General features: G+C 44.6%; 2 protein-coding genes across 2 annotated transcripts; one reads left to right on the top strand and one right to left on the bottom strand.

Moving 5' to 3' along the window:
• Positions 1 to 2098: 2098 nt before the first annotated feature.
• LOC102010752 (olfactory receptor 10V1-like) lies at positions 2099 to 3037 on the bottom strand. Its single transcript, XM_005414226.1, has one exon. It carries the CDS (start codon positions 3035 to 3037, stop codon positions 2099 to 2101), a length of 939 nt encoding a protein of 312 aa, XP_005414283.1.
• An 11580-nt stretch (positions 3038 to 14617) lies between these two features.
• LOC102010431 (olfactory receptor 13H1-like) lies at positions 14618 to 15556 on the top strand. The gene has a single exon (XM_005414225.1). It carries the CDS (start codon positions 14618 to 14620, stop codon positions 15554 to 15556), a length of 939 nt encoding a protein of 312 aa, XP_005414282.1.
• Positions 15557 to 24900: the final 9344 nt, after the last annotated feature.

The raw sequence follows: 24900 nt of genomic DNA, 5'->3' as shown, positions 1-24900 counted from the left end.
TGAAGCAGGAGCCATGGGGAGCTGGGCTGGGTGTGGGAAGGACAGAACATTATTATTTGATCACTGTCTTTTTCTCCTTCTCACGTCAGTTTACTTTTTTCTTTCCCAAGCCATGTGGGTTTAATTTAGCTACCCACTTTAGCTTCCCTTTGGTCACCCTGAGGTCTCTATCCAAGTTCTCTGGGAGGACCTCATGACAGTGTCCCACTATGACCAGCTTCCTGTCCAAGCGGGAAGAGCAAACACACTGCTGTGGCTAGTCTTCATCCCATGGCTTTAGTACCTGCTAACTGGGTCTTGGGCAGGTGTCACTTTCCAGGCCTTGTCCCATACCATCCCCACCACTGCCCCAGGAGGTGTGGACACCACGGCCCCATTTGCTAGACACAGCTCTGGTAGCACTGGGAATTTTCTGCTCTGTCTTGTGCATTGGTTTGCAAGCCCCCAGGGAGAGCTAAGGGTCACAGTCCTCTCTCAGCAATTTCCATGGCCTGGTCACTGACCAAAGACCAGATAGGGCTGGACTCTGGAGAATGAACCTGAAAAACCCCAACTAGGAGTGTCCCTCTGGTAGCTCTGAGGACAGGGTCATCTTCTAGATGTGAACACAGAGGTGGTAGAAGGGGTAAATTGAGGACCAGTCAACGTTGGAAACAGCTTTTTTGTCCCATGACTTTTGGATTCAGTCCGTAGGAAATACACTGTTTGTTAACTGAACACAAGGTGCAGGGGGAAGTGGCCTTGCTTTTTTTTTATTTGCTCACTGAAAGGCCCCATCAAGCACCCTGGCTCCCTCTCCTCCTTGACACTTTCAATGACATGCAGATATCCTGAGACTCGTGGTGGGGATGGTCACCCCTTCCTATGAATGACTAGCAAGTACCCATTGTGTTAAGATGAATTATTTTAGGGGTTAATAGCCCAGGCCAATCTGTGAGCTCCTCGAGGACAAGCGGAGACCTTGTCTTAAACTTCTCCATACTTCCAAGACCCAGTGCCTGTTACATTTCTGTAACAAGGAACGATTTCTGCTGAGTGTGTTGGTGCAGGGAAACACAGGGGCCCAGGCACCCAGCGCAGCCTGTGGGGTGCAGTGGGTCAGCAACACTTTCTCATGATCAGTGCATCTGGCCTTTGACCTGATCCACAAGGTGTCCAAGTCTTGTGCCAAAGCTGGTGGGGCGCTCACAGTTCAGTCCTGCGACCACTTATTGGGTGCCCATAGTTCCAGGTGCCAGGGTGCAGACATTAAGCATAGTTCTCACCTTTAAGGAGCCCTCGGGCTGCGCAGGGAGACAGGGGATGGTGCCTGGAACTCGGGGAGCAGAGGAGAGGCACCTCCTTCTGCCCATGGAGCCTGGAGAGCAGGTGGAGGTGGAGGAGCTGCTAGCCTGGAGGGGGCCACGCCCTGTGAGCATGGCGAGGGAAGCAAGGGCAGGTCACAGCCCAGTGCCGCTGCCCTCAGTGCCAGTAGTGCCATGTCCGTTCGCATTGCTGGGCATCAGGCTCTGCCTAGGCCACTTTCTGGTGGTGCAGGAATTCAGTTTCTGGGTCGGCTCACTTGGAGCTCAGAGCTCCTTGTATTTCTATCCCTCCTGGCTCTTTGGCAAGAGAGGTTTTGTTCAGCCCACCTTTGACATTCTGCTCGTCACATCCCTGACAGTGATCTGGATGATGGATGGAACTGTCCACAAGGGGACAGAAAGAAAAACACTCGCAAATACAGAAATAGTGCCATGTCTCACAAAACTTTAGGATTTACTCCATCTTTCTTATTTTTTGTTTTTATTTTATTTATTTTTTTGAGACAGGGTCTCACTATGTAACACAGGCTCAATTCAAACTCATTGCCATCCTCCCGCTTCAACCTCCTGAGTGCTGGGATGACAGGTGTGTGCCACCATACCTGGCTTATTCAATTTTTCTGACTACAGAAAAGGGGACAGTGAGTTCCGGGTGAACTCAGAACTAGGGAAAGCCCTTAAAGGGAGGCGTGGGACCACAGGCCATGTGGGGAGATGCCTGTTTACACTTGCAAAGGGGCCGGGTGAGTGCTGCAGGCTGTGCCTTCTGCCTCTGCTTGTGTTGAGAGGCCACCTCAGCAGCCACGGCTTTCCAGGAGTCTCCTGAGGGCGCCCTTGACTTCTTTGTTTCTCAAACTATAGATCATAGGGTACAGCATGGGTGTCACATTGGTGTAGACCAGAGACACAATTTTGTCCTGCTCGGGAGTGTAGCAGGACTTGGGGCGACTGTAGATGAATATCGCACAGCCATAGTGCAGAAGGGAGACGAGGAGGTGGCCGGCACAGGTGGAGAAGGCTTTGCTTCTGCCTTCCCCAGAGTGGATCCTAAGGATGGCAGCAATTATAAACCCATAGGAGAGCAGGATGAGCAGGAAGGGAATCAGCAGGATGAGCATGCAGACAAGGAAGACTGCAACCTCGTTGGCTCGTGTGTCTGAGCAGGCCAAGAAGAGCACAGCAGGGATGTCACAGAAGAAATGATTGATCTCATGGGACTGACAAAAGGGCAAGAGGAATATCAGTACTGTGAGGGTGAGCGAGAGAGCGAAGCCACTGAGGCACGCCAGGGTCAGCAGCTGCAGGCACAGGGCCCTGGTGATGGTGAGTGTGTAGCGCAAGGGGTTGCAGATGGCCACGAAGCGGTCATAGGCCATCACGAGCAGCAGGAAACACTCGGCCCCACCCAAGGCGACGAAGAGATGCATTTGTAGGGCACAGCCCAGAAAGGGCATCTGCTGGCTTCTGGACAGGAAATTGGCCAGCATGTTGGGGACAATAACCAATGTATAGCAAATTTCAATGGTGGACAGGTTCCGGAGGAAAAAATACATAGGGGTCTGGAGACAGCTGTCAATGAGGGTGATGAGCACAATGGTTGTATGCCCTGCTAGGGTGACAAGATGCATGATTAGAAATAGTCCAAAAACGAGGATTTTCAATTCAGCCAGGTCTCCAAAACCCAGGATAATAAACTCAGAGTTTAAGGTGTGGTTTTTCTTCCATGGGCCCATTCTGTATTCTCCCATGTAGAACTCCTAGGCTGAAAAGGAGAGTTTCCTAGCAATTCTCCAGGCTGTGGGAAACGCTGGAGCCCTGTCCATGGATGAGAGTGAAGCCAGCTTTTTCAGATTTCGCCTGGGCTCTCGTTCTGTTAGCTTCTTGAATTCTGCCCTGTGCTCAAGGAGGATGAAGGGCTGCTGGAGGCAGGCCACTTTAGTTCTGTTGAGTTATCACAAAGAGGAACCAACATAAGCAAATCCTAAATATGAAGTTGTTTTTCACAAACCTAGAGACAACGTTCGGTCAGAGCTGTTTTACAATTTGACGAGTTCTCCGGGATAGGGATGGAGGTCTGAGCTTATTGTGCTCAGTGAGTTTAAATGGGTCTGGGTCTACAGGGCTGTCGATACCGCTGTATGGTGTTCCTCCTGTAGGAAGGCCTAGGAAGTTCATTTTAAGCGCTTCTGACTGTGTGCGTTGGCTGGATTATCTTTTCCTTACTAGGTACCACCTGCAGATTCCTAGGACTCCTGCAGCCGACACGGTGTGAACTGTTCACAGGAGAGGACACGCACACAACCCTGGGTAGCTGCTGCCTTCCTTTTCTGTGCCTCAATTCCTCAGTTGCATGTAGGCCTCCATTTAGGTGTCACTTCTTTCTGGAAGTGACAGAAAGGCTCCTCTGTCTCCCACTTTTGGGTTCGTCCCTTCCCTGTGTTCCCACCTCACTCTGGGCTTCGCCAGTCATGTTATTTACCACTGACTTCTGTAATTCTCTGATTATTTCTCTGTGCACCTCAGCAACCAGGCTGACAAGAATGGGGTCTCATTCAGCCTCTCAAACAGTGGCTGGCACAAGTTAGGAGCATCATAAATGTTTCTTGTATGAATGTCTGGTGCTCGTGTCTGTTTCCTCTGCAGTTATTAATGGAGCAGAGTGAGAAGAGCCGAGGGCAAAGGGCTGGGCTGGGTCACAGGTGGGAACAAACAGAGTTAGAAAAGAGTCAGGGGCAGTGAAGGTTTGTGCCAGCCACGTCCGTGGCTGATTTACTTCCCAGACTTTGGGTGCTTGCCTCCTCCTTGCCTTGGCAGGACCCAAGTTGTAAGCAGAAAGTCTTGTTTTCAGCCTGCAGTTTTCCCCTGTGCAGCCCCTGGTCAGAGCAGGAGAGAAGAGGAGCAGGTTTCTGAATATTCTAGAGATCTAGCAAATGAAGACTGAGGAAGTGCTGAGCTAGGAGAGGTGGAGTTGCCACCCAACTGGTTCATTCCGCAGGGGCACTGCCTCTTGGCTCACTCCAAGTAGGGCCGGTGGTTTGCTTGGAACAGATGGGAGTTCCAATCCCAGGTGTCCAGCCCCTTGCATGTCACACGGAGCAGTACTTTAGTGTTTATTTACTCCAGGGGCACCTGGAACTTTTGAGCTGGACAGATCCCTAGAGGGCAAAGCATTTATACCTCATTTCAAAGCAGATGCTCACAAAGCCTTCTTCCCTGGGTGCCCAGGCCCTGCATCTGTCCCTGCCCCCTCAGAAATCACCCTAAGCCCCTGCCAAAGGCCTCTGTCCTGGTGGAGCCTGTCCCTGCTCAGGCTTCCCTCCTTCGTATCACCTCACCTATGCTCATGGGAGCCCAGAGGACTGCAGGGGTCAGGGTGACCAGCCTGCTTCCAGGCAGGGGCTCCCAATAGCCTGAGCTCAGCCTCTTCTGTAGCCAGTCCAGCCTCCCACCCTCCACATGCTCAGCCTTCCCACATCCCTCCACCACCCCAGATAACTCTTTGAGTAAGGGTGGGCTTCTCGGGTTCCATTTGTCTTTCTCGGCCTTGGATCCTTGGCTTCAGCTTTGCCAGACTCAGTCACTTCCACTCTTCTCTGCTGTCATCGCTGGGGAGATCTGGGGATTGCTTTGGGCCCTACACCTCAGAAATACCAAAACCCAAGAAGACAAAATGAAAAGTCACACTGACTCCAAACATTTAAAAAGAGAGAAGTGAAAATCAAGGTGAAAGTTTCTGCTCCTTCATTCCTTTCCCTCATTCTTCAGAGAGAAAAATTCTTAGCAGTATGGGGCATTTCTTTCCCTGTTTGGTCCCTGCGTATAAACAGGCTCATGCACTCATCTACCAAATACATATACGCACATACTCACATATTCATACACACACACGGGCAGGCATTGCTGACACACTCTACACATACACCTGCACATACTGACACACACTCACACGTTTACATACGTGTGCAATCACCGCACTCACACAACAAAATAGTACATGGGTTCATAGTATACAAACCAAGTATGCTTAGAATGGGCAGGGCAACACCTGTCTGTAATCCCAGCTATTCTGGAGGTTGAAGCTGGATGATCGCAAGTTCAAGGCCAGCCTAGATTAGATAGTGAGATGTGTCTCAAGTTAAAATAAAATTGAAAATTGGCTGGGGATATAGCTCAGTGGTAGAGACTGTTACACAAAAACAAAGAAGAAGCCCCCCCCCCAAACGAACAAACAAATATACCTCGAATAAAACAAACAAATTGACTGCTCTTACTGTAGTGATGCCATTTAATAATGTGCCTTAGAGAGTTTTCTGTCAGCACCTAACTGTTTCCCTCATTCTTTTTAACTGCTGCACTGCACAGTGTGGATACACCACACTTTAACTACAGTTAATTAAATTAAAATGTTAATAGTACACACAGGAATAATATCTAGCGAAAATATAGCATAGCAAAGCAGATCATAGCTTAATCTGTCCCTCGTTAGTTGGATCTGGGAGTAGTTTACTGTTGAATCTGCTCCTTATGCTCTATGGGGCAAGGCATATCTCAGCGTGGAGTCTGGAGCAGCAGCCAGAGGTGTCCTTGCTGCTTCTTTCTGTCTGCATGCTAGAGAAGACAGGCTTACCTGGGAGGGCCAGACTGGTGTTGAAGCAGAGACCTGGGGAGGGCCTTGTTGCAGACTCTGTTGCTGGAGGGAACCATGAAGAATGAAAAATCCACCCATCTTCAGGGGAGTAGTAGAGGGACTGAGTGGCCCCAGCCGGAGTCTGCAGGACAGCTTTCCAGAGCCCAGATGGTGACTTGCAGCCCACCTGGACCATGGGGAGCAGCTCTCAGAAGTACTGCTGATGGCTGTTAGCAAAGCAGTGTCCTTAGATTCTGCCACAGTCTGAACATGTATTAAATAGAGGCGAAGGCAAGACTCAGAAAATCCTAGGAGAGGTCAGGGAGGAGGCCGAGCCCAGAGCCACACACCAAGGGGACTGCCATCTCTAGGTCACAGAGCTGCGCCCAAACCCAAACCCCAGTGGCTATTGTTTTATTTGCAAGCTCTGGTTCTGCTGCAGGTCTCGATCATGCTGTTGAAGTCAGAGTCACTGAAAATGCAGGCCCCCACATGCAAACTGTCACTATGTGAATGGGCCTTGGGTTGACTGAAGAGGCAGAACATGTGTGTGTTTGGCTCAGGTGGAAGGCAGCGGTCAAGCCTGGCTACAGAGGATGAAAAGTGGGCAGTGGAGCACAATACTGGTGGCCTCTGGAGGCCCTCTCTCCATCCTGCTGAGAGTCTGTGTGGTAATTAGGAGGAGGCAGAGGCAGGGATCTTAGGGCCTCCGCTTTTAATCAGCGGACGGAATCATAATGTGGCCTGAGTGACACAGGGAATAAGAGTTATGGAACTGTGACAGTGAATGATCCCCCAAAGCCATTGTCACTTCTTGGACGTTCTGCTCTGTGGAGTACTGGGACAGTGCTGGGCTCTGGGCAGCAGCAGCAGGAGGAAAGCCTTTTTCTCTGCCTCTTCTTCCACCCTGAAGCAGGAAATGGGGTCCCCAAAAGCCCTCTCCGACCTTAGATCGCACCCAATCCTAAACCATTCTAGTAGTTTCTGCCTCTGCCTCCACCTCCACCCCCAAGGGGCTCCTGATACTCCTAGGTGGGCGCATAGCACTCTTCCCGCAGCTCCATTTTCCTCTTCCTTCTTCCTCCTTCCTCCTTTATGGCTTCCCTCTCTTCTGGGCCACAATTTCCCAAACCAAAGCTCTTCAGCTTTTAACTGAGACAAAGACCATGGAAACTTTGTTGTTGTACGCACCCACCGAACAGGTTTTGGGAAAAGCCCCATAATGTGGTCTTGTCCTGCACATGGCAGACGTGTGGGCCTATTATGAAGTCACTGAGCCTTCCTCAGCTGAGCCAGCCAAAAGTACAAACTCACAGGAGCTCAAGGAAAGGACCTGGCCTGGAGCTGAGGGTGCTGCACCTATGCATGGAGACTTAGGGCGCTTAGGGCACTAGCGACACCTTGACATTGGCTCATAGTGTGGAGTGGAAGGGATGAAGTTTCAGCTCTAAACTTAATGACGCTTTGAATGGAAGCACTTCAGATGAGGCCTAAGTAACTGGGGCTGCTGCTGCCTTTGGCAATTCCTAAACCTTCTGAGGTAGTGACACTCAGTCACAGCGAGCTGGTACTTTTGTGGGTAGTGGCTCAGACTGCAGAATTGGGACCCCACAAACTGTCCTAGAATATTCATTGTGGGAGAGGGTTAAATTTGGGACACCTTGAAAGTTGGACTTTTATTATTAGAGTATGTAATAGATTTATTTGACCTCCAGAGATACACTGGGCAATGATGGTTAGAAATAATTTGGGGTGAGGAAATAGAATAAATAGTAACATTTTAGAGGCGGGGTCTGGCCTGAAGAGGTGTTTCACTGGGGGTGTGGCCTGGAAGGGTGCTTCTTCCTCTCAGCTCCTCCCTTCTTGTTGCTTTCTGGATCCCATGAAGCAAGTAGCTCTCCTTGCCCAGGCCCTTCTGCCACGCCTTTCTCTTTCGAAGCCTACCAACCGTGCTTGGACTGAGACCTCTGAAGCTGTGAGTCAAGATAAAGCTCTTGTCCTGCAGGTTGTGGGTGCTGAGCATTGTGTCTTGGCAATGAGGGAAGTGACTAAAAGGCATGAAAATCTATGAAGTGTGAGGTGCGTATGCCAGAGGTAACTCCTTCCTTTCCCAGTTCCCCTAGGAAGGAGATGCCCCACGGAGAGGCAGTGAAATATGCTGTTGACCCACATTTCTTGATCAAGTGGTTAATTTGTTAGAAGTTCTGACAGTGGGGGCTTGGTCCATTTTCCCTTCCCTTTCCACCTAGCCAGATGGAAAGCAGCAAGGGTGGAATGTGAGCCTGCACTACAGACCCAACCATTTCCTCCTTCTTGCTGTCTCAAGTGCAGGGCAGAGACAGGGGATGAACAAAGCACACTGTTCCTGCAGCAAGCTGTGTCTGCCAACCGGCCTCTACCGCTGTGAAGCTCATGTTTGGTTTCCCATCCTCGGGTATGCTTTTGGCCTTTCTCAGTTGACTCAGAACTCAGTCTGGTAGGGAAGAGGTATGCTCCTTATCGGCCCCTCAGCCTCCTCCAATTTCTTAACTTCAGTGCTAATATTTGTAAATTGTTGAAAGCTTGATGTTCAAGAATGTAGTTCCAATTGGGTGCCTCAGAATTTCTTTGGTTTCTTACCTGATGCTTCTGCTTCCCAGAGTAGAGCTCCCTCCTTAACCTTACTTCCTGTGCAGAAGGGTGAAGGAGCCACAGCCACTCCACGGTCTGGAGACTAAGCTCTTCTCAGTGGAGTCATCTGCATGTATTTGGTTGAAATATGATGGAGTCTGGCTGATCATTTTTCCCTCATATGAGCTTTCTGATTCTGACCCCTTCACATTTTGAGAGGATTAGCTTCAGACTGATAGGTTATTTGCACATCTCTTCTTGTATTTGTAGCAACTACAAAGAATTTATAGTGGAAACTGCCTGCAGGAAGGTAAGCGTTGGGGTTCTAGGTCCACCAGATGCTGGCTCGCTTCCTTACCTCAGATGCTAAGATTCGTAGAGCTCACTGCCAACTTTGGTTTCAGCTGCTCCAGCTTCTAGAGTTCCTGGGGATACCTCATTACCAAATAATATTTGGATGCTGTTTTGGTTTTGTTGTCCTATTCTCTCTCTTTTTTGGGGTATGGGTTATGGACATTAAAAAACAATGTTAACATCACTGCTGCCACCTTCTCAGAATCTAGAAATTATATCACTTCTATATCAGGATAATTAATAAGGATGTTTTAAATTTAACACAACACAACAGTAAGTGATTAGGACTTCTCAGTGGTGGGGAAACTACGGCATGTGTGCCACAGCGGGCTGCTCATTGTCACTGAAAGCTCTAAAAGGTTCGCCATCACTGGTGTAGGCAAAATAGTGACTTGAGGATATGAATCTAAGTCCTCTCCTCAGACTCTTCCTGAAACTACAAATTACATAAATTATAGAGGGAAGCAGGTACAGTAGCACACTGGGAAACAGCAGCAGTTTCTCTCCAGAAATTCTGAGGCATGGCTGTGAACTGCATCATGTAGTGCTTCCCAGCTCTCTTTGGTGAAGGGCCTTTCTTATTTTTCTTTATATTTATATGACGGTTTGATACTTTTGTGGAATACAATAAAATTAGTAGCAAATTAAGCTGAATAAGGATATACCAAATGCAAGTCCCTTTTTTTAAGGTGCTGAGGCTTGGACCCAAGGCCTAGTGCTGCACACTAGGCCAATACTGGACCACTGAGCTGCACTTAACCCTTTAATTTTGTTTTGCTTTGAGATAAGGTCTGGCTAAATTGTCCAGGCTGACCATGAACTTGTGATCCTTCTGCCTCAGCCTCCCAAGCCACAGGAATTAAAGGCATGTGCCAATATGCCCTCATATTCAGCAGATGTAAACTCACCTTGTCTACCTACACAATTTCCATACTTTTCACAAGCCAGGATCAGTTTGTAGACTATCAATTTTCAGACTGTATTCATTTTTAAGTTTTATTAGAAAAAGTTACCACAAACTATACGGCTTACAAATTGACTTACAGATTCTGGAGCCTACTAGTCCAACGTCAAGGTACTGACAAAAGTTCCTAGGGAAAAACCTCTCCTGTCCCGTGCTGGTTGCTGGCTTTCCTTGGTGGTCTTGCTTTTTCCTCCTGTCTCTATCTCTCTATCTCTCTCCACCTATCTTCAAATATCCTCTTTTCATAAGGGCGCTAGTCATACTGGATTAGTACATCTTAACTTCATTGCATGTGACAAGACCCTGTTTCCAAATAAGGTCATATTAGCAGGTCTAGGGCTAGGACGTGGACAGATCTTTAGGGGGAAAAATCCAAAGCATCCTAACCAGGAACGGAGTGACTGGCTTAGTCCCTCCTAGGAAAAGTTTGCAGTAGTTTTTAAAAGATCTTCTCTACTGACAGTGTCCTAGGATCCTTAAATTTAACCAGATCTCTTAGCTGGCAAAATGGAACCATGGAGAGTCTAAACCTTTTCTATTTCTTGTCATCCTGCCTGAAAGACTGGCATACATACTGTTTGATGGAGCCCTCTTATCTTCCCATAGTGGCAGACACAGACCTTCTGCAAGGTTGAGCAAGGAGATGAACCAATTAGGATTCCTTTCTGTTTTGAGACAGGATCTCACTATGTAGTTCAAGCTGGCCTTAAACTTACTATGTAGCCCAGGTTGGCCTTGATCTCATGGTGATCTTCCTGCTTCAGCTTCCTGAGTGCTGGGATGACAGAGGAGCTCCAGCCCCAATTAGGATTCTATTGGTCAAAAGTAGGAGAAACCAATTCCAACTAGCCCAGGAAACCATGGGAACTTAATATACGAATACCAGGCTGGGGGCCATACAAGGGGAGTGTTGGGCTTTTTCCTGATTGCATGCCTGTGCTTAAGGATTAGTTATACATATAGTCTTCCAGCTATTCCTCCAAACAATGAAGCTAGGTAATTAATACTCTTTGCTCCATGTCAAAGAGGAACAACTAAAGCTGAGAGGTTAAGTATCACAGTTCACTCCAAATCACACAGCCAGGAAGGGATGGATTGGGGTTGGAACTCAAGTGCACCCACCATGAAGCCTTACCTTTAGCTTTCCCTTAAGCAGATTTCTTTCTAATGCTTAACACTTAATACTTAACATCTGCTGCAAGTGTGTTTGTTCAGTCTTTTATTAGTCTGTGAATTCTTGCTGGCTTTGCTCCCCTCACAACAACTTACACTGACCCTAGCATAGAGGAGGTGCACAGAAAATAGTGGAAGTTCAGCTACTACATCTTACGTTTGAACAAGAGCTGCTGATTCTATAAGGCCCCTGAAACGCAGCTGCAGACAAGGAGTGCAGAGATCTCACATGCTGGACACTGAGGCTGCAGCATGCATTTGCTTGTTACAAGTCCTTGGCTCAAAGAATCTGTTTGCTTCACCAGGGACCATGGTGGATGTCCATGGAGGCTACTCACAACCTCAGTGTTGTGGTTGGCACACATCTCTAATTGTTTCTCTTGAGGTCCTCCTGTTAAGATCCTTCTCTATTTCCTAAGCCTTCTGTGCTTAATAAAGCCAGCAGAGTTAAACCCCAAGCCAGCCTTTCTCTCCTCAGCCTGGTTACAGATTGGAACATCGTGACTATTTTCTGAAGCTGCATTGCGATCCATGTGACTGGAAGTGTCTCTCTTCCGAGAGTGTGAGTCTAGCTGGAGATGTGCCAGTTGGTCTTTGTGCGTCCTTAGCAAGAGACTGAATGTTTACCTTACCTGTCCCAGTTTCACTGCAGCCCTGAATTTTTGTAGGTGATGTGGTCACAGTGAATGGCTACAGGGTAACTCAGGTTCAGATGATTTTCTTGGCATAGTCCAGACTTCTGAAGTCCTTGGCAAGCTTGTGCCTAGAGACATATCCCTTGTGTCTGTCCCAGGTGGACCTCAGAATCTAGTTAGGAAATGTTGATAGTAATGGAAAAGAGTGAAATTTCACCTACACCTTTGGAGAAGAAGACATATTCATTTCCATCCACATGTTCATTATCTGTTACACTGCCTACATTTCCAGAAGAAAGCGAGAATTACTTATTGAGCATTCTTTCTCCAAAGAAGGGATCAGGAAGTGATACACTAACTAACTGTTGATAATGCAGTTCTTAGGTTCTTAGGGTCCCTAGTCGTGGAACCTGGTGGCCTCTGTCCAAAGGGAAACACTCGCTGAGGCAAGACTGGGGTTTCTGTCCTCCACGAAAGCTGGAAGCCAATGCTTTTGTGAAGACGGTTGCCTAAGGCATCAATGAATCTGGGCATATGCATCATGATCTGACAATAGAAGGGTTATGAAAAATCCCATCATGCTCATTCCTAAGCAGAATCAATTTTGGGAAAACAATCTGGCTTAAAGTCAGAGCAGGAAGAGGCTCTTGGTCTGATTTTTCCCACTGCTGTCACTGAGTATTTGGGGTGATTTGGTTAGCTGCTTAGCCCAGCTCACAGACACAATTTGTTTTCTGGTTTCATCTTATAGCCTGTGAGGAGGTGCTGGCTTTGACACTTTGGAAGTATGTGCCGCAGTGGAATTCTTGTTTAAGAGCTTGCTGGGATCTTTTTCTTGATGAGGGTATTGACAACGTCTCAGTGATGGAGGGTACTCTGAGTACTGCTTCCCTTAGAGCTCTGGGTGGAGTCCCCAGAAGACAGTGACCAGTCCCGTCACTTAAGCCCGTCTTCCTGAGGTTAGAGCTGGTCCTGATGGCAGCAAGAAGCGACCATCTTCCACAGTGACACTACCGTTCTGGGCTGAAGGATGTGGTAGCAGCCTCTGCCAGGAGCTTGGCGTGGAATGAGCTCTAAGCACCTGCTCTTCAAACTCAGGTATGCACACCACTGAAGAAGGTAAATGCCTTGGTTACTTTTTTCTCCTTGCTGAGACAAAATACCTGATGCCACAAATTAAGGAAGGAAAGGTTTAGTTAGCTCCCCGTGTGTGGAGGTTTCAGTCCATAATCAGCTGGCTCCAAGGCAGGGTGGCAGGGCACAGGGGCAACACTTTAAGGCAGCAGAAGACAGCAAACGCAGCAAGAGCAAAAATGGGAAGAGCAAGCCTCTTTTCTTCCCGTATATTGTATGCTGGCTATCCGCTCTGGGGGGGTGGGCGGGATCCTTTACACCCACACCATCTCCGTGCCCTCCTCCCGCACAGGCTCAGGATGAGTACAAAGCAAGGACCCGGCCCCTGCTGAGTCACTTAGTGAACCTTCTAAACTTCTCACATTGGCACAGTGAGCAACTTAGTTCCCCGCAGAGCGGGAAGGGCGTGTCCTTCTCAGCCCAGTGTGTAGAACTGCTGAGTCACTTAGTCAGGCTCTGGACTTCTCAAGTTGTCACAGTGTACCAACTATTACAGTAAAGGAAGGCTTTTTAAGGCATATTCTTGCAGGAACAATTTTAAATTATGAATATTTACAGTAAGATGTGAAATCATATCTTTGCAACTATTTAAACTTATGACGAGTTGCAGATATTAGTTTAAAAGTGCCAGCGCTTGTGAACAGTTTTCCAAAACTTTTCGAGGTAGATAAGCAAAAATGTTTGAAGTCTCCTCGTCCAGCGGACAGAAGCTTAAGCAGCTCTGTGAGTCCCTAACCAAAGTGGGCTTAGGTCTTCTCACTTGTCAACTCTGTGCCTTGGAGAACTACAAGTAGATATAGCGACTCTTTTCCCAAGCACCTCACAGGAAAGGTACCGTCTCTTCTCCACTCTACAGTGAGCTGCTCATTTGTTCAAGCCGTATCCTGGGTCCTGGGGCAGGGAGCACAGCTCCCGGAACCTCTCACCAGTTGTACCATTTAACGCCACGCGGCATGAAAGCACTCTGTAAATGTGAAAAGTTGGAGTCACACAACAGAGATGTGGTTGAACAGCCTTGAGGTGACCAGGAGGACCCTTTCCTTGGCAGAAGCCAGCTGGTGGGAGCCCTTGGAGCACAGACAAGGAGAGATGGAGGGCTGGTTTCTCTGAGACTGAGGTGTTTTCTCCCTCATTCTGACATCAGGACCCCAGAGTTATTAAGCATCTGAAAAGCTATCTGTATCTGTTTCTTGTCTCATTCCCTCTTTAGGACAAAGGTTGAAAACTACCCTGATCTCAGACCTCACCATTCTGGTGCAAGGAAAATCACTCCATACCTTGCAGGTCACAAAGCTAGGGCAGTGTTTCCTGGTCTGCCAGCCCCGGCCGCCTGCCCACATCCAGGCGAGAGTCACAAGCCCTCAGCAGGTCTCCAGGGGTCCCTTCCCTAAATATCAGGCCTTTCCACCTCCCCTTTCTCTCTTCTCTACCCGGTGGCACCATACTATCACCCTTCTGACCCTGATTGCTGAGGCAGCTGGTTTCTTCCTGTGGCCAGGCCTCATTTAGCTTGGAGTGGAAGCTCATGAGAGACTTGTTGGCAGAAGGCTTGGGGGATCCTCTGGTCTCTCTGCCTTAAACATTTGTGTTCTTACAAGTCTAAGGGCCCCAACTCTTTTTGCTAGAGGATGGCCTTTTTATTTTTCCAGCAACAGATGCAGGGATGGGGGTGGGGTACTGACGCTGCTTGTGGTTTATGTGCTGAAAAATTCAAAGATGAGCTTGTGTCAGGGACTCCAGTGCTTTAACCACTTTGGTAATAGAGAAACAGCTGATTCCTGTTTTCTTTCCCCTCCTGTAGCTATGGACAGAGAACATGAATTACCAGGAAATTGGAAACCATAGCAAAGTGACTGAGTTCATTCTCGTGGGCCTGTCTAGCCACCCCACACCCCAGAGTATTCTTTTCTGGGCACTGATGTTTCTGTACACAGTAACTTTGGTAGGAAATGGCGTGATCATTTTCCTGGTGGCAGCCAGTTCTCAGCTGCACACCCCGATGTATTTCTTCCTTGGGAACTTGTCTTTCCTGGATCTTCTGTTCTCCACTAGTGCTGTGCCCCTCATCATGGTAAACTCACTGAAGAACTTCCCTACCATCTCCTATAGCTCCTGTTTTGCGCAGCTTGCCATCCGGGCCTTCTTGGCATTGGCTGAGTGTTTTCTTCTTGCCATTATGGCTTATGACCGATTTGTAGCTATTTCAGATCCACTACGGTATAACCTGGTCATGTCTTCTCAAGTGTGTCTTTTAATGGCTTTGACTGCCTGGATGACAGCCTTCACGCTCACCATTACCCCCATTCTGCTCTTTCCCATCAGTTTCTGTGGGCATAACACAGTCAATCACTTCTCCTGTGAGGTCCAAGCCATCTTTAAATTGCTGTGTTCCAATACCTTTTCCCTAGAGATTATGATGATGGCATGTGCTGTCATTTCAATGCCACTACCTTTAATTTTCATTCTTATCTCTTACCTTTTTATCCTCAGGGCTGTCTTAAGAATCCGCCCAACTGAGGCTAGGTTTAAAGCTTTTTCCACATGTGGCTCTCACCTGACTGTGGTCACCATCTACTTTGGGACACTAATATATATTTACGTGAGACCCCAGACCAAGAAGTCCCAAGATGGGGACAAAATTGTCTCTATATTTTATGCAGCAGTGACCCCAATGTTAAATCCCCTCATCTACACCCTGAGAAATAAGGATGTAAAAGATGCTCTCGGAAGGGTAACTTGTGGAGCCAAGTCCTGAGGCCTGAGGCACACAAGAGCTGGGGGAAGGAGGGTGCGGAGGCGCCAGCTGCCTCAGCAACTGCGCATTTGTGAGCGGCACTTCAGAACGGGGAAAGAACTTGCAAAGCATCTAAATAATGGAAGTCACACAAGAACAAAGATTTGATGGAAAAATATAAAACTGCTATATGTCACATGCCTCCTAACTAAACATAAAATGTGAGCTACATATGAGCAGCAAGGTTTGCCAGTACATAATGGAAAAATAACCAATAGCCTGTATATGTAAACGTCTCACACATCATTAGGTCAGAAGGTAAATATTCCAATAAGAAGATGTCCGGCAGACATGAGCATCCAGTTCAGTAAAGAAGAAATAAACATTAATATTTATTCAGCAACAAAATATCACCCTTTACTTATGCTAACAATAGTGAAAACTATTTATAGAATACAATGTTGGCGATGGTTTGGGGAAATATCACTGAGGGAGACTATAAATTAACTCAGCCTTTGGGGGGGACAGTTTCAGTAGTGGTAAAAACCAAGTGTTACGGGGACCCATTTTGCTGGGGAGGTGGCCCTCAGCTGGCCATGTCCTTACCTCCGCATTTACTGCTTATAGAGCACTGCAGAGCTTGCAAGCTTGATGGCTCTGGAAACACCCACCCTGAAACAAGATGCCAACACTGAGTGAAGCTCAGGGAGAAAGGTGCTCTCCGTCCCTTTCCTGAGGAAGTTGTGGGGAGGCGGCTGACCCTGAACAGGTGGCCCTTTTTATTTAGAATGAGCGGTATTTTGAGCATCCCTTTTTCCCACATCTGTGGACTTCAGTCATCGATTTCGGGAACTAGGGAAAAATATTTTGACACATCCTAGCATCATGCCACCTGGATGCAGCGACCCTACAGAACGTTGCAAGGCTAGAATGGTCCTGCTCCATGAATTTCTCCCTCCCCAGTCTTTCATTTCCCTCCCCTTCCTTATTTTTCTTAGTTTTGTTTCTCTCCCTTTCTTATTTTTGTGTGTGAAATATTTCAAATAGGCAGAAAAATTACAGGAATAGTGCAGCAAACAACCATTAATCACCCAACAGTTTATGATATTTTGTTGCAGAATTTTCTGATAAAATTAACTACTATTAACTAAATTTAACTACTATTAACTACTTTTAACTAAAATTAAAATGCTCCTATACAAATAAGAAACCATAAACAAATGAAAAGGTCAGGCACAACCTGAAAGAAGATATTTGTCATGCATAAAGCTGACCAAGTATCACTAGATATTTTCTACAATGTAAAGAATTACTACCTTCCAAAAAATTCCCTGCTTAACAGCCCAGTCACCAGAACTCAGTCATGTGATTGATTGCTCTTTGTGACAAGAGAGACCACAAGATATTGTATGTTTTCTGGGCTGTCAGATGATATGGAACCAGGAGAGATAGACATATGGCTCACCCACCTTTTTTGTTGGAGAAGATATTTTAAAAATTCTCTCCTCTGCCTTCGTTCTCTATTTCATTAATATCTGTTCATTGTATTTCTTTCTTATGCTTTCTTTAAGTTTATCCTCTAGATATTTTACTAGTTTCTTGAGTCAAACACAATTTATTTTCAGTCTCTTATGATTTTTTAGACCTTTTAAAATTTAACTTTTATTATGAAATGATTTTAGATTTATGGAAGAGTTGCAAAGATAGTACAGAGAATTTCTGTAACCCTTCAGCCAGGTTCCAGTAAAGTGAACACCTGACAGAGTTGTGGCATACTCACCCAAACCAAGAAGATAACAAGCTATCAGTTTTATTCAGATTTTCTCAGCTTTTCGGCTTCTCCCCCTGACCCCCAGAGGGAAATCTATGTACCACACTACATTTAGTTACTACTCTGCTTTAAAGACTGGTCTCCTCAGACTTCTCTGGTTTGTGACGGATTCTTGGTCTTTCCTTGCCTTTCATGACCTCGGCCCTTGTTTTGTGGTGCTAAACCACGGCCTCAGGCACGCGAGGCAAGTGTTTACCACTGAGCTACCCCTCTCACCCCCCTGACACTTCTGAAGGACACATTGACAGAGAATTTTGTAAAATGTCCCTTAATTTGGGTTTGTCCGATGTTTTGCACAGGATTAGAGTTGGGTTATGGAATTCAGGGGACGAAACAGAGGGCGAGTCTGCTTCCCGTCTGGTAATATCAAGGGACTCTGATCTCATCAGGTCAGATCACTGGTGATATTCTTTTTAATCATTTGATTTAGGTGTGCTTTCCAAGTTTCTTTACTGGCAAATTACTATTTTCCTTTTAATAATTATCAGAAGGGTGTGACTAATCTATCTTAGTATCAAATGGAGGGAAATTAAGCGTCATCTCCTGGAATAATCAGCAAACACTTCAGAGGTGCTATTCGGGTGGTGCAACTTCTCATCTCTCCTTGAAGTCTCACTCACTCACTTGACATCTCCTGGTGGATTTTGTGGACAGCAAGTCATTTTCTGTTTTTCCTAGTCAAGTGCTCATTATTTTAAATACATAAATTTCAACAAATGAATTTGAAGCTATGGCTTTCTCCAGTGACCACTGCCTTCTATGTTTTGATATGCAATATTTTTATTGTCATTTGATTCCAAATATTTCACCATTTGTACGATTTTTGGATCATTTACCAATACATTGTTCAGTAAAGCATGTTAAAGTTCTCAAAATGTGTTTGTGTTTAAATTATCATTTTAAAGTTTGTTTTGCATTAAGTGTATAGTGATCAAAACATATAATCTGTATGATATTGATTCTTTGAAATTTTTTGAAGCTTCCTTTGTGATCTAGTATCTGGTAAATTTTTATAATTGCACCTTGTGTACTTTAAAAAAAATCCATATTCTCTAGCACTGGGTACAGGTTTTTAACATGTCTATTTGATTTTCTAAGTTTGTTCAATTTTGTACATCTTTGGTTACTTTTGTTATGTGCTTTCTATTTCTATGTCGATGTGCTAATATTTTGTACTTGATTTGTTCATTTTTTTTGCTCTAGGTTCCATTTTGTCTTTTTTTGTTAGTATTTACATAGTATACATTTTTTCTGCGCCTTTATTTTTTTTGTTTTAAAGAGAAAAGAACAAAACAAAATAACAAAAACAAAACAACACAAAAACTATAAAAATGACACAGAATTTCAAAACAAGATGATAGGAAATCAACAATGGTTGTTGTATTACTTATTATCTTCAAAGTAGTTGCTCAGATTACCTCATATAGGTATGCAAAACTGATCAAACAATTAAACATTTCCTGTTCTTTTCAATAAACAGAAATTAGTAGTAAAATTATCTTAGCTACTGTGTGTGTGTGTATTTCCCTTCTTTCTTTCTTTTCTTCTTTTGCTCATCCCAGCTGTTCTTTCCTATTGAGCAGTTTTTTTCCCTTTCATAATATCTCTTGTACCTTTCCTTTTTTGTTCTTCATTTTCAACCTATCAACACAATTTTGTTTGAGGTGTATCTCCTTCTAAATAACTAATCATTTATTTTTTAGATGTATTTCCTGTAAGCAGTATATGACTGGGTTTAAAGTAAATGCGGTGTGATTATTTGGATCTTAGTAGGTGAGTTTAATTATCTTATTGTAGTTACTCATGTTTCTGAATTTATTTTCATGATTTTATTTTGTCATCTCTTTTGCGGAGTTATATGCAGGGAGCTCTGAATCACATTCCCCACATCCCCCTTCGAATTTTGAGACAGGGTGTCATTGCCTGGCTTTGAACTTTTGATTCTTCTGCTGTAACTGGGATTACAGGTGTGTGCCATGGTGCCCACTGTTTAACTTTTAATTCAGTTACTTTTGTTAGGTGCTCTCTGTTGTATTTATAAAATTCTCTATATTGCATTTACCCTGTACTTGTTTGGAAGCATTAAACTCTTTTTTAAGAGGTTAATGATGGCTAATATATTGCATATTGTAGTTCAAAGTTCAAAGTAGTTGCTCAGATTACAAGATATAGGCATGAAAAATTAATCAACAATGTAAGTGCAAACTGTTCTTTTTAATGAACTGATAGAAATTAGTATATAATTATCTTAGCTATCATATATATATACATACATTTTTTCCTTCTTTCTTTTCTCCTTTCCCCCATTCCAGTTGTTCTTTCCTTTGAGCAGCTGCTTCCCCTTTCCCAATATCTATTGCAGATTTTGTATCTTTTTTTTTTTTTTTTGGTTTTTCTCCGGTACCGGGAACCGAACTCACGACCTTGCGCTTGCCAGGCAGGCGCTTTTGCCGCTGAGCTAAATTCCCAGCCCCCGCAGATTTTGTATCTTATTTACTCTTTTATTTTCCTACGCTAGGGAGACAAGATGATGTTTACACACGTGAGTTTTATGTATTTCACTTATGAATATGGTCTCTAGTTGCATCCATTTACCTATAAAAGCCTCGAGTTTATCCTTCTTTAGAGCTGAGTAGTGCTCCATTATGTAAAAATACCACATCCTTTTTTTCCATTCCTCAATTGATGAGCATTTGGATTGTTTCCAATATTTAGCTATTATTATAAGTTGTGCTGCTATAAACATGGGTGCACATATGTTGCTGTGGTTTTTAATTCTTCTGGGAAAATAACCAAAAGGGGAATACCTGGGTTCGATGGGACTTCTAATCCTAGCTTTTTGAGGAATCTCCATACTGATTTCCACAGTGCTTATAGTATTTCTACCTAGTTTAGCTGTCTATAACAATCTCCCCTCTGAAGAAGTACCCCAAGCTACCATGAGGGGGCACTGGGTGGTGACTGCCCTGGCTTCTCAACACTGAAGGGGGTTTAGTTGTGATTGGCAGTCAGAGATACTCTACAGAAAGTCTATCTAAAGGCCCTTGATAAATGCAGGCATTCTCATCTTGGGTAGGCATATAGCTTTAAGTCTGGAGGAGACAAAGCCAAAGAAACAAGTATGCATGGGCCAAATAATAGGATCGACAGGATAATTATGAATACAGTTAACAAAGATTTCCACCAGAAAGAGCTAGTAATAGCTTTTCATAAAGAGGATAAGGGTCAGGGAATTTCAGAGTCTGACATGTCATTAATTTGTCATCTAATATCTTGAACAGCTATTGAGATATTAGCAGAAGGATCAGGAATGTACACACAACATTGAGGTTTTACAGCTGCACAATACCTCTCCATGTTGCTGTTAGAATGTCTAATGCCATCTGATTTTGGAGGTCAGCTTGTCTTATTAATTTTACTTCTCACTTTGGAGAGAGAGACTAGCTACAGTGTCATTTGAGACCTGCTGACTATAAAGCCTCAATATTTGTCATCTAACTCTCTCAGACAAGGTTGACCTGGTGGATCTCAGTAAAAGAAACCTAAAAGGAATCTAGCATATTTGTTATTTTTTGTTGCTGTTGTTGTTATTGGCTTTATCTGTATGATTACTTGGGGTTTGGCAGCCTCTTGCAAGAGTAAACAAATGTTCCAAGACATTAGAGCATGTATAATCAAAGCATAAGCACTAGAATGGAATAGGTAGATTGGGGGAGGAGCCAGGGCTGCAGACTGTTCGTAAGGGACTGGATCAGCAACTGTAACCCACTGGCTCTTAGCCCTCTTTACTGATGAAGTCTGCTGTTTTGTCGTAAGTCCCTCCAGCTCTAGCTATAATTATCTCCAAACTTTTGATAACTTATGACAGACAGATTATAACAATTAACATATTATTTTTTTACCAATGTAAAACTCTCAAGTTATTGTATATAGACAACAACATATATTGTGTTTGTAAAACCAGTCTAAGCATCATTTTGATTAGCTGGCAACCTGGGCATATTTATTGTAGTGTTTAGACAGGATAAAATCTCTCCAGGATGGGAGCTGGGCTTTTAGGCATAACTAAAATGAGGTGAAGAGAAAAGTTATCCCAGTTATAGCTTAAGACAGTTATTTTTCCTGGTGACTCCTTTTATTGAGGTATGACTACTGGAAGAAAGGCCAGGGTTAGAGAAGGACAAAGAGACCTGTGACAGTTTCCAGTGGTAGGCTGGTTTCTCTTCCTGTATAGTCATGGGGATGGCAGGTGAAGATTACAGTCTGGCCAGAGGGAGGAGGCAGAGTGCCCTGGGGCCCTTCAGTCTTGCTAGACCACCTGGAAGAGGAATCTGTGCTCTGGGGCCTCTGCCTCAGAGTGCAGTTTTCCTTCCAGTGGCCACCTTTGCAGTCAGGGTATGGCTTGGAGGTCCTCTTCAGGCTGTCCCTCTTGAGGTGGCCTGGCTTTCCACAGTAGCAGTAGTTGAATCTAGTCGTTGAGGTCTTCTGGAGCCCCAAGAATCAGACTTAGGGTCTGTTCTTTTTAAGGCCCCGACAAAGGCAGCCGCTTTTTGGTCTCTTGCTTTCTCTCCTTGGCTTTCTCCCAGTCTCAATTATAGAATAGTAAGGAGGCAGGGTTTTTTTTTAACCAGGAATTGAACTCAGGACCTTGCGCTTGCCAAGCAAGGCACTGTGCTGCTGAGCTATATCGCTGGCTGGAGGAAGTTTTTTTACTAGAGTATCAAGTGAGCTATCTGGAGTAAAAGCTATTTTTTGTTTTCTAATATCTGAGGCTGACTAGGTAATAAGCTTATCTTTAAGAATAATCTGTCCTATTGAGTCAGGAGCCAGGGAAGTATATTTCATAAATGCCTCTTGTAAATGATCTAATAAGGCAGAGGGATGCTCATTTTTCTCTTGTTGAATAGCTGACAATTTAAAATAATTTAATGGTTCAGTTCTCATTCTTCTTAGACCTTCAAGAATACATATCTGGAAATGCCTCCTATTCCAGTATCCCTTCTGGTTGCTAGGCCAGTAGGGGTCTAGGGTAGGGACTGCTTGGGTTCCAGTAGGAAATGGCTGTTCCCCTGGCTGTCTATTTTCTGGCCTTCTAAAATTAACAGTATGATATTTATCCCTAAATGCAATAGCAGCTTGTAATGTTGCTTGCCTCTCATTAGAATTCAATGTTTGATTTAAGAGTAACATCAGTAAGTACTCTAAAGACCTCAGTGTGCTTTTCAGGGTCATCTGAAAAGTTTTTTAGATCTAGCGTGATCTGCTTTAGGTCACTGAGAGAAAGAGCCATATGAACTCTACAAGTTCCAAATTGCCCCTTTACTTCCTGTACAGGATACTATCCTTGAGGACATCTGAGATCTCATCTGCTTAAAAGCCTTTTGCACATTATAGGAATCACGAACAGAGTGAAGCGACAACTCACAATGTGGGAAAAGTGTTTGCCAGCTGTTCCTCAGACAAAGGATTACTATTGAGAACACAGAAAAAACTCAAAAAATTCAGACCACCTAAATATAAAGACCCACTCCAAAAATGGGCATCTGAAATGAACACACACATCTCAGATGAAGAAAAAGAAATGGCAGATAAATATATATAAATACTCAACATCTCTGGTCATTCATCAGATGCAAATTATTTTTCTTATCAGATGCAAATTAAAACAACATTGAGATTCCATCTCCCTCAGAAAGAATAGCTATTATCAAGAAATCAACCAATAACAAATGCTGGAGGGGCTGTGGGGGGAAAGGAACCCTTCTCCACTGTTGGTGGGAGTGTAGACTTGTGTAGCCATTGTAGAAATCAGTGTGGAGATTCCTCAAAAAACTAAGGGTAGAGGTTACATTTGACCTGGCTATTTCCCATCTTGGTGTCTTCCCAAAAGAATTAAAAGCATTGGCTGGGCGGGGTGGTGCACTCCTGTAATCCCCGCACTTGGGAGACTGAAGCAGGAGGATTGTTGCATGTTCGAGACCAGTCTGGGCTACAAAGTGAGCTCAAGGCCAGTGTGAACTGCATGGCGAGACCCTGTCTCAAAAGACCAAAAACAAAACAAAACAAAACAAAACAACAAAAAAACAAAAGCATCATACCATAGCAATACACACAACACCTATATTTATAGTGGCACAGTTTGTAACAGCCAAAGCTTGGAAATAGACGAAATGCCCATCAACTGGTGAATGGATAAAGAAGATGTGTTTTTTTTAACACAATTTTATACAATGTGTTTTTTTTTTTTATACTACTCTGCCATAAAGAAGGATTGGCTTGAGACATTTCTAGGTAAATGGATGCACCTTGAGACCATACTCTTCAGTGAAAAAATGGGACACACATGTGTAAATGCCACATTGTTTCTCTGGTGCAAGAAACCAAAAGTGTAAGTAAAGACCACAAATACATAATAGCTATTGTGAAACAGGAAGAAAATGTTCAAATGCAGAGGGAAACAAGGGAGGGGGAAGGGGAAAGGAAAAAAAGGGAAATTTTTTAAAAATGAGAAAAGAAGGAAAAATTGGAAACAAAGCTTTTGTCAAAGGAGAAGGGAGGGTAGGGGAATGAGGAAAAATCAAGTTATATCATATATAGGTACCAATTTTCTATGATGAATGTGATCATTATATATACCTAAAATGTACCAATAAAATCTGATTGGGAAAAATGAAAAAAATACAATTTTACTTATAGGGACAAAAGTTACTGCTTTTATCTATATTAGAAAAAAGAATAACAGCTGTAGAGAGAGGGAAGTTTGGGAAACTTGACTTTTTCTTTTTAAGTCCCATTTCATTTCTATGACAAGAAAGAAATCACCTACTGTGTGGAACATGGTACTGCCCCTATGTAATGCTCTCTCACCTAAGCATTGGAGTCTGACACTAGGCTAAACTGACTCATGTAGTGTCCTTCCCACTGTCACATCCTTGGGTGGGTCCGGTGTCACCAGATGATCCTCATAGTTTCTTATGCTTCTCTCTCTCTCTGTCTCTCTCGCTCTTGCTCTCTCGCTCTTGCTCTCGGTCTCACTCTTGCTCTTGCTCTCGCTCTCTGATGTACAAAGAGGAAGAGGAATCAGAAGAATGCACATCTAAAGTAGTTTATAAGAAGAAGAGATACAAAACTCCTCCGAGGAGTTGGGGGCCCCAGAACTGAAAAAAACTGAAACAAAACAAAACAAAACAAAAAAAACCACCAAAACCCCTGAGTTTGGGCAGTGGCCCTGTTTTTATGGACTTGAGGTGGCGTTCCCCCCCTCTGGAGGCAGTCTCACCTGATTAGTTGGTTTATTGCTAGGGGTTTGGGTCTCATGGACTAGTAGAGGAATTTGAGTACACATTGCAGCAATTAGGGTGGACAGTGTTACAAAAGCAAGACTGCAGACTGCCTGTTGTTTACATTCTGGGAACACTGCAGAGGCTGTTTTTCTCTTAAGCTCTAAAGGGCCAATATCCCTTATTTCACCCTACCTGTGGGATCTCATTTATCCACCACCCTCATGGAGGGAAGGTACTCCTTCCCACCGAAG

This window comes from Chinchilla lanigera, unplaced genomic scaffold, assembly GCF_000276665.1.
Source record: "Chinchilla lanigera isolate Chin_1 unplaced genomic scaffold, ChiLan1.0 scaffold00179, whole genome shotgun sequence".
Classification (NCBI taxonomy): domain Eukaryota; kingdom Metazoa; phylum Chordata; class Mammalia; order Rodentia; family Chinchillidae; genus Chinchilla; species Chinchilla lanigera.
This window is presented reverse-complemented; position numbering and strand designations above follow the sequence as displayed.